The following is a 10,925-nucleotide window of genomic DNA, read 5'->3' as shown; positions in this document are numbered from 1 at the left end:
TTTTTTTTCTTATTTTTCTTTTTTGAAAGATTTTTAGTGGTGTTTTCAAACAAACTTCCCGTACGTACCAACTAAAAAATATTTTCGTTAATACTTTCTAAGAAATATATTTTTTTTAATAATTTATATCATGTCTGCAATACTTTCTAAGAAATATATTTTTTTTAATAATTTATATCATGTCTGCTTTGTGATATATATATATATATATATATCGACAAAATAAACAATAAAAAGATAAAAAGTTTAGAGCATCATTTGACGTGATATAAATAGATAATTTTTTAATTGAGACATTAATCTTTAGTGCACCTAGACTTCATCACTTAATATATTGGATTTAGAATATTAGTGTATGTTTCATGTGCTAATTTCTAAAGTAGTTATTATATACGGATGATCAGAAGTGCTTTTCTAAAAATTGATAATCTTCCTTCAAAATTTTAAATTTGATAAAAATACTTTTGACTAAGCAATGGCAATTTTCAAAATGTTCTACCGGTTTGAAATTATCTAGAAACATGTAAAAGACAATTAAATTAGATCTAATGTAGTAATTATTTGATTTTTTATTTTTAGTTTTAGAAAATTGAGTTTATAACACCCCTTTCATCTTATAATTTATCTATTTTTTACCAATATTTTTAAAAATCAATTCAATTTTTTTATTTTTTAATTTTAGAGTTGGACTAATAATTCAACACACTAATTTCAAAAAGAAGAAAACAACGGAAAGAAATTGAGAGGAAAGAAGGTCTAATTTTTTTAGATTCCGAACTCTTGGATCGAAGCACATATTAATATCACTGAGTTAAGTTTACTTTGATAAATTTTACTCTTAATTATCATTAATTAAGTGTGAGAAACAAACCTAATTTTGATTAAAAGTTTAATTAGTGTATATGGTCACAAACTAGCACCATCTATCTTCGATCAAGGAGACCAATGCTTTGATCTTCCATTCATTGGCAGATCGCTAGTGGGGTTTCCTTTCAATCATTGATGCATAATGTTATATTATTAATTTAATATTTAATGAAAATCAACAAGTCAATTCTAGACCACTATTTTCCTTAAATCTCCTTCTTTATGACAATCTGAATCTCCTCTCTTCTTTTATTTTGATTTGCTCTAAACTTTGCCAGCATAGCACCATCGCACTACACCAAAATTGGGCAATATAATAGCCACACTTACACGGCCACAATTAAAGAAAAAGGATAAAGTGTACATTTAGTTGAAACGTGGCACATATATGACACATGTCACCTTATAAAACCACTAACAACATTAATCAAATGTTAAAACCTATTGTCTTGTTTTTTGCTCTTTCAAGACACACACGTTTCCACAATCTCAAAAATTCAAACATTATTAAATTAAAAGGTCAATCAAAAGCTTAGCTTAGTGCTCTTCTTGCCTTTCTTTTCACAAATTATGTTTTTCCCCATTGAATAACAACTCCATTAATGCAACAATGAATGCTATTATGCTACAAAATAAAGTCTACTAATTGATAGTTAACCTATTTTTGTCTCATAAATATATATTTTTTATTTGTACAAAAACTTGTCAAATAGTTCAAATGATATTTTGATGCATGTCAAAATAAATTTTGTTTAATGATAATTGACACGACGTTTATCTTTTTTTTTTAACAAGTCACAGAAGAGACGGAATAGGATACATCAGAATATCTTTACTAGGTAAACATATCTCTAGCACTTTTATCATATCTAGAACCAAAAGCGAAATATTCCTAGAGAAAGATGAGTAAGACATAATCTTTCTCCCTAAAGATCGAAGGTTCGATCTCCATCCCAAAATTATTGTACTAAAAAAACTATTTTGATTTATCTTAAGTTGCATTAACTTTTTGCAGTCCGCCTTAACCACACAATAGGAAAAATTAAAAAATAATCCAAAAAAAAGAAAATTTCTACATGAAAAAATGTGGTTAAATAATTGAATAAGTTGAAAAAAGATATGTGCAACACAAAAATATTTTTCAATCAAATTTATATTATGGCTGCACAAATAGAGAGGAGATTTGGGATATCAATGTGGGTCTTCATCAACCTCTCCCTAAAGTTCTAAAGTATAATACATATCTCTAATCTATATATAATTTTCTTGGCTGAAGTTGGAATTTTATACTTAGTAAAAAAAACTAACTCGTTTTAATAACATTGTAGTTTCTGATTTAGACCAATCCACTATTATTTCATATAGCTCTATTCTCAACCCGCTAGCTCCAGCCTATAAATATCTCCCTGAAGCCATCCATTTTCTCCATCCCCAAGAAACTTTAAATTTCCAACTCTCTCTTATATTCTTTTGGTATCTCTTTGAGTTTATAAAATGAAGCTCTCAAAGCTATTGCTTTTGGTAGGTTTGGCAATAATATTATCTCATTATGTACTGCATGCAGCTGAAGTTGAAACAAACAATAAAGAGAATGCTACTAATTTGAAGGATGACGAAGTTTCCGATCATCTTCCTCCTACAGAAGGCGAAGATTCTCCGTCGTTGGGTTTGCGCGGCCGTCTTCTCTTCAACTTTCAATCTTTGCATAAGGGATTGACGTGCAACAAATACCCTAGAGTGTGCCGAAGGAAGGGCAGTGCAGGGCCCGATTGTTGCAAGAAAAAGTGTGTAAATGTGGAGAGAGATAGAAACAACTTCGGGAGGTGTGGGAAGAAATGTAAGTATTCGAGGATATGCTGCAAAGGGAAGTGTGTGAATCCCTTGTTCAATAGAAAGCATTGTGGAGGCTGCAACAATGAATGCAGTAAAGGAAGTTTGTGCGTGTATGGAATGTGTGGCTATGCTTAATTAAGATGTCGGACATTGCATGGCCACTTATATAGAATCTCATTTGTTAATATTATGGATTTAGATTCATTTAGTTAAGAGAATTTGCCCTGGGTGGTATTTTGAAATACAATTTGGCAGGTGTGTCAATCATATTTGTGATTTTGCAAATATCACAAAATTTTAAGATCTGAAATTTTGTTTATTATTTAGTTCAAAATTGTCCAAATTTCATGTTCTTGTTTTTTTCTCCTTTCCAGCGTAAGTTTCTCATCTTTTTAATCAATTTAAGAGGATTCTCTTTCTTCATTCTTGCAAAAATTTTTCATCGATTGATTCTTTTATTTTTTGCTTTGATTGTTTTGATTTCTTCATCTTCTTGCAAAGTCCTCCAATTGCATTTGGAATTTTCTCTCCTGTATTTTTTTATTCAATTTCTTCATCACTTTCATCGTCTTGCTCCCATAGAGTTACTTTCCCTTTTAAATTTCTCCAGTTATATAATATAATACACTTCCATTCATAAATCACATACATAAGAAAGAAAGAAAAGCAAGAAAGAAGCCATTGATAGAGATGTTGGAAGAGAAGGCCACCGTGAAAGAAATTGACATATCGCATATTCACGTCATGGCCTCTACATCTCATGCCCTCAATCTCTTTGACATCTCCAATTCCCTCTTTATTTTACTGCCCATATCAAGAAGGTATGTTGGAAATGGCAGGGCCCTCAGAACGACGAACCGTAAACCGTCAAGGCACGACAGTCAAGCAAAGAGCAAAACCTACAAAATAGAAACTCGTTATAGGCTGAGTCACGGAACTCGCTCTTTTTAAGACGTTTCGCGGCTCTGTCCAAGTGTGCAAACAGGTCTAAAAATTGCTACATCGTCACAGGATAAAACAGCCAAATGAAAACCGATCAGAAATGCACCGTTACCGAACGGAACGTACACCCTTTCTAAACTCACTGCTCAGAAAGCTAAGATGAAGGAGGAGAGGAAAATGAAGTAGGGAATGAAGAAATGAATTCTGTGTCGAAATGAATTCTATATATCGAACTGCTGAAGGCCTCACCTTTTATAGGCCTTCAGCGTTGAATTGTAGGGAGTGAGAAGAGCGCTCCGCCACAGAACGTGCATGGACGGTACGGATGGGCAGACAAAACGCGCAGACGAACAGACCGTTTTCCCCTTTTGTGGTTAAAAAATAATAATAATAAAATAATATTTTTATTTAAAAATAATCATCATACACACACGCACCACGCCACAGCAGACGGCAGCACACGTGTGGGACGTCCACCGAACCCACATTGGTCTATCTCCTCACTCCCTCAAAAACATGGGTACCGCTTGGGGCCCAAACCCAAAACACAAGGTTGGAGTACATAAAGGAGACTTCCAACACCAAATTTTCCAATGTGGGAATCTCCAACCAAAAAAGTTGGTTCTCTCTAGTTTTGAAAGTTAAATTTTCACCCAACAATCCCCCACTTGGAAATTTAAACAAAAAGAAAAGAGAGGAAAGATTTTCATTGAGCAGTTTCAATCTATACAACACTGTGCATAAGCAAAGGTGTCTTACGACTTGAACCTTTACATAGGGTAGATGATTCAAAATATACTAGAGTAATCCTTGGTTTTGAACTCTATCTCTAACAGCATCTCACACAGAGTGTTATTAGGGTGTAGTACGAAAGCCCGTGCTTTTAAGGCCTAGCACGTGAATCCCGGTTTAGTGAATGCTCTAGAGAGTTTGCCTAAAAACTCAATAGGAAGCGACCCTCACTTCCACATTCTCATAGGTGAGTCTATCAAGGGTACTCCTGTAGCTAGTTACCCCACTTGTCATCAAGTATAGATCTCATTAAGAACTGAGTTCAACCTTTCTTACGCTTCAGGATATCATGCTCAGACTTTAAGTCATAGGAATGGAACTCTGTGTTTGGTTTAGCATGATTCATTATATATCACTCGTGATCAGTTATTACCCGTTAAACCTATTTCTTGGGATCTCCAGTCTATAGGTTGGGTTTTCCTTACTGTGATTCATCTTTCGATAGGCATGAGTCCCATCCTTTTCGAGGTTCTGAAAATATTTTCTCTAACTAGTCCTTTCGTCAAAGGATCTGCCAAATTTTCATTAGTCTGTATGTGATCCACTCTAACTGCACCAGTAGTGAGAAACTCTCTAATGGTACTGTGCTTACAACGTATTTGACATCCCTTTCCGTTGTAGTAATGATTCTGAACTTTTGCGATTGCTGCAGTACTATCGCAATGGATCAATATGGCTGGTACCGATTTTTCCCATAAGGGAATCTCTGATAGCAGACTTTTAAGCCAGTCTGCTTCTTCACTAGCTGTCGCTAGTGCTATCATTTCTGACTCCATCGTAGATTGGGCTAAAATAGTCTGTTTCTTGGGCTTCCAAGAGACAGTTCCGCCAGCTATATTAAAGATATAGCCACTTGTAACCTTTGAATCATTCGGAAGAGAGTTCCAATCAGCATCGTTGAACCCTTTCAGGATATCGAGAAACTTTTGATAATGTAATCCTAGGTTTTGGGTTTTCTTTAAGTATCTCATGACCCTTTCTATAGCATTCCAATGCTCTTTACTAGGTCTACTTGTAAATCTGCAAAGTAATCCTACATCATAAGCTGTGCCAGGCCTAGTGCAGTCGGTAGTGTATCTAAGACTGTCTATGATGCTCGCATACTCAGATTGATTAACCATGTGACCAGTGTTCTTGAACAACTTGACACTAGGGTCATAACGAGTACAGGCTGGTTTACACTCAAAGTAATTATATTTCTTTAGAATCTTTTCTTGTAACGACCCGACCCCTTAGGACTTAAGTTAGGCCGTTACTAAACACATGCATGCATAGAACTTAAAACGACACTCTGTTATGGTGAAATAAATGCTAATTAAATAAGGTAAATTTAAAAGACTTTGCATTTAATTTCAAATATTAAAAACAACGGTAGGGTACCCATAAATCATAAATGATAATAAATAAATCTAGAAGCGATTCTAAATAGTAAGTTTTAAACATCAACACTAAAAGCTAAGAAAAACATGAAATGAAGTTTAAATCTCATGAGCATAAGCATAAAACTGGTCCCAGTGGCTCATTCACGAATTCCACTTGTCATTCACTGGCGCGTCCCTACTCTTACCTGAAACATAAACATGAGAAAGGGTAAGTATAAAATACTCAGTAAGTAACCCTACTACTAGGGTCAGGCTAGGCATCTATGTCCTCTAGATGCCAACCTCTAGTAAAACATATAAACTGCTCTAGTCCTTATGGGACACATACATACACGAAAAACTTATTTCTATCCTACTGTAGTTAAGTATGCCCACTATCTCAAGTAAGTCCCGTAGGACCCACAACCTCTAGTGAATCCCGAAGGAAAAACAATCTCTTACATATGCATGGTTATGCATACACCTCTTTCGTGTACACATAACCCCCTTAATGTGTACCTCTTTCGTACACATGGTTACGTATACACCTCTTCCATATACACATAACCCACTGAATGTGTACCTCTTCCGTACACATGGTTATGTAAACACCTCTTTCGTATACATAACCCACTGAGTATGTACCTCTTTCGTACACCCCAGATCCTCTCTATAAATGCAGAGATGTGTACCTCTTTCATATACATGGTTATGTATACACCACTTTCGTATACACATCCCACTGAGTATGTACCTCTTTCGTACACCCCAGATCCTCTCTATAAATGCAGGGATGTGTACCTCTTTCATACACATGGTTATGTATACACCTCTTTTGTATACACATAACCCACTGAATATGTACCTCTTTCGTACACCCCAGATCCACTCTATAAATGTAGGATGCATACCTTTTTCATACACATGGTTATGTATACACCTCTTTCGTATACACATAACCCAATGAGTATGTATCTCTTCCGTACACCCCAGATTCTCTTTATAAATGTAGGGATGCGTATCTCTTTCGTACACATGGTTATGTATACACCTCTTTCGTATACACATAACCCACTGAGTATGTACCTCTTTCGTACACCCTAGATCCTCTCTATAAATGCAGGGATGCGTACTTCTTTCATACATATGGTTATGTATACACCTCTTTCGTATATACATAACCCACTGAATATGTACCTCTTTCGTACACCCCAGATCCTCTCTATAAATGTAGGGATGCATACCTCTTTCGTACACATGGTTATGTATACACCTCTTTCATATACACATAACCCACTGAGTATGTACCTCTTTCGTATACCCTAGATTCTCTCTATAAATGTAGGGATGCGTATCTCTTTCGTACACATGGTTATGTATACACCTCTTTCGTATACACAAAACCCACTGAGTATGTACTTCTTTCGTACACCCCAGATCCTCTCTATAAATGTAGGGATGCGTACCTCTTTCGTACACATGGTTATGTATACACCTCTTTCGTATTCACATAACCCACTGAGTATGTACCTCTTTCGTACACCACAGATCCTCTCTATAAATGTAGGGAGGCGTACCTCTTTCGTACATATGGTTATGTATACACCTCTTTTGTATACACATAATCCACTGAGTATGTACTTCTTTCATACACCCAGTACCCTCTAGGTATGTATCACTTTCATACACACCAGTCGTAGTACATCTCTTTCATGTACTAGCGCCCTTGGATGTGCATCACTTTCATGCAGTCACATAGTCTGGAAAGGGAAAGGTATTGCATCTAACTTCATATTACATATAACATTCACATAATCATGAATTCTCTAAAATCTCCTGAGCAAGGTCTTGATCATGTTAATTAACCTCAACATATGTAATTAATCTAGTATTAATGGATCCACTCTAGTACATCACTTTCATGCACTAACTCATGTAAACAATCAAACATTTGAAATTTCATAATACATCATATAGCTTACACACTTTCATAATAAATCATATAAATAAGCACATCAATAAAATGCTCCAACTTTTACCTAACTTTAAGACATTCCTGTAGTAGTGTCGCTTAACTTATAATTTAGGGTCATGCTCAATCTTCCTTTCAATATATCTCATAAATTTCTAAATAATGCTAATACATTAACATGCTTCAGACATATTATCACATGCTCATATATTTTTTCTAAACAGTCCATTAAATCTCAGAACAGTCAAAATTATCCTGGTAACTAGTCTTACAATCCCCAACATAAATCATAAATTTATCGGCACAAAGGTGGTCCAGTAGTAAGATTACTTACCTCAACTTCGTAAAAAAAACGCAAAAAAAAAATCTGATCATGAATTAAATCCAAAATCAATAACTTAATTTTCCCACTATTACTCTCAATTCAAAAGAATAACCATGCAACAACTTACAAAACTTACCGATCTTCACCAATTTTCTGCAAAACAAAATAGTATCTAGCTTGATGGTCAATGCCTCAAAACTTCCAAACCTTGAATCTAAGTTTCAAACCAAAGAGAGGTTACTAATTTAACCCAAAATCAAAAGGGTGAACTTCATCTCCCAAATTATAAGGAAAAATAAGTCTTATCCAAGGTTTTTCTCAAAATTCCGGGAAAGATCGGGGCAATGGTTACCGACGACTGATGCGTTATTTTATGAAATGGAAATATGGATGATATGCATTGATGGAATTGCATTGTGCACTCACGTTTTCCTAGCAAAATTAAAGTGTAAATTCCTCTGAGTTTCCTGGTAAGTCCAAGGTCGAACACAGGGACTTGTGAAAATAGATTGCAATGATAATTTTGATGAAAACTTTATGGTAACCGGGAAAATAAATAAAGTGTTTGGTTTATTGATTGCGTTGATTAAAAATAAATAACAAATGCGGTGGAGTTCGAAAAGAGTTGGTAAACGGGAAATGCGATGAATATGCGGTGAACGGGTTGAGAAAGATTTCGGCTAACACTCCCTAGAATGCGTTCATGCTTGTGATCATGCAACATGCACACAATAGTAAACCACCTCTGGGTGTGAATACCATGGTTTCTAAGGCTAGAACGCATGCGATAATTATGCGATAAGTCTACAGGGATTACACATAAACCTCTATCTCTATTTATGCGATGACAACATGACATTCACATAAATATGCGACCACATAATATCATTCCCATTACTAGGATGCATGCGATGCAAGTTGACAAACAGAGCTTATCTCTAAGTCCCTATTTCTTGTTTATGCAAGCCTAATCTTGCTCTTCCGAGTCCAGATTCTAACCTAGCTCTCCCGAGATATTATGTTCTTTCTTTATACTCTCTCTCTCGGAACTCTAAAGGGTATTTTGCACAGCATAAAACAAGATAATCGCAAGCAATGAACTTCGTAGGTCATGTTAGCTTAGTTCTCCTCAACCCGTTCAACTAGTTTAGCTACTCATGCATATTAAGAGAGTGAGCAGATGTAGAAATAGAACTTCCATTGAATAGATATGAAGATGAAGTACAAATAACAATGTAAGTATAATAAAGAGCCTGGTAGAAATTTCTTGCTGCCAGGCGTTTACACTGTTTCTACTCGTGCTCTAAGGATATTCTCACTCTCGCGAGAGTCGGCCGCTCTCTGCTCTTATGCCCCAAGGTTCTCTCTCGAGTTGCCCTGGACGATCTCCGGCGCCACCATTCTTCTCTTGCTTCACCTTAAAAATGGAAGAAAATTATGAACAGAACATGCGGTGAACCTGTTGTATATATCTTGAACCTATTTTTTTGAAGAATGCACTTGGTATTTATAGGGCATCTATGGTGAAAGGTGGCTTCTCTCTCCCGGTTGTACAGATGGGAAAACTTTAATTCTTGATTGACGCGTCGAATGATTGTTACCGATAAAGCTGAATGTACTTTGTGACCGTTATCGGCTGTCAACTTAATTTGGATTCGACTGTCATTAGTTTTCTATCCCATCACTTCTTAATTGGCCTTTCACCCAGATGCTCCCATTATGTTGCACTGACAAAGTTGTAGCGATCCTTTTCAGGCGAATGTTTGCGAGCACGATTAACGCAAAGTCTTGCGGTAAAGTTGCGCTCGACCGATGATTTCCTATGATCGCAATCTTGCATTTCTTTAACACATATTCTGCACAAAAATACAAAAATCAATAGTTCTAATGCACTGAACACATGCGACCGCAATATTATAGAATTTATGCTTAATGGACGTAATTTAACATATTTCATCAACGCAATCCAACATTGTTTAATAACTTAGAATTATGATAACGTGCATTTCTGCCCGTTATCACACCCCCAAATTTAAACAATGCTTTCCCTCAAGCATAAGCTAAAGATTTCTTTAGCAAGTCCATCGCAAAGTTCTTTTCCTAGATTTCTCGAGGATACTTCATTCAAGTCCTATATACCATAATTTTCTCAAGTCTTATTCAAGTTTCTTCTTAAAATATTTCTAAGACCTAGGGACTACAAGCTTAACTTTCAAAAGTACTTTATTACATTCAGGAACATCGCATGATTTATTTCAAAAAGAAAATTTTCTACCGGGGTGACAAATAATTTTATCCTTGCACAAAAGTTTTCTTCATTGATATATTTTTTTTCTAACCTTGCACTGATCCGAGTGCCTTGCCTTCGTTTTGGCTTGCCCCCATGTGTGTCATGTAGACATCCAACTACGAGCAATGCACTCTTTCTCACACTAAACTCATACCTATTTGGCAGTGGAGTTGCAGTCATTTATTTATGCGTTGATCCTAGTAACTTACTTTCATTTTGGCTTGTCCCCACGTGTGTCATGCGGATATCCAACTACGGGTAAGTGCCTTTCACAACTTAACTTTTATCAACATGGGTTTCCCATTGCATTGACAGTGGAGTTGTTATTCTCAAAATTATTTTTTTGAAATACAAGGTCGGAACAAATACCTTACCCCCAAATTTAAAATGCGTCAATGTCCTCATTGCCAAAAGATTAAAATAAGTTATGCGATGTTCTAGAATGAGTTGTAAAGAGAGTTTGAAAGAAAGCTAGCAAACCCCTAACTTCTAGAAATATTTCATGAGGTGACTATCTTAAGATTAAGTTGACTCTAATATATA

The 10,925-nt window shown here is 35.6% G+C and overlaps 1 protein-coding gene across 1 annotated transcript; it reads left to right on the top strand.

The window, feature by feature from the left end:
* Nucleotides 1–2,361: 2,361 nt before the first annotated feature.
* LOC150034711 (uncharacterized) lies at nt 2,362–2,835 on the top strand. The gene has a single exon (XM_090316828.1). It carries the CDS (start codon nt 2,362–2,364, stop codon nt 2,833–2,835), a length of 474 nt encoding a protein of 157 aa, XP_090172954.1.
* The last annotated feature ends 8,090 nt before the right edge of the window (nt 2,836–10,925 follow it).

Source organism: Benincasa hispida, chromosome 8 (genome assembly GCF_027475165.1).
Source record: "Benincasa hispida cultivar pf3 chromosome 8, pf3_genome.v1.1, whole genome shotgun sequence".
NCBI lineage: Eukaryota > Viridiplantae > Streptophyta > Magnoliopsida > Cucurbitales > Cucurbitaceae > Benincasa > Benincasa hispida.
The sequence above is the reverse complement of the archived record's forward strand: the minus strand, read 5'-3'. Positions and strand labels throughout refer to the sequence as shown.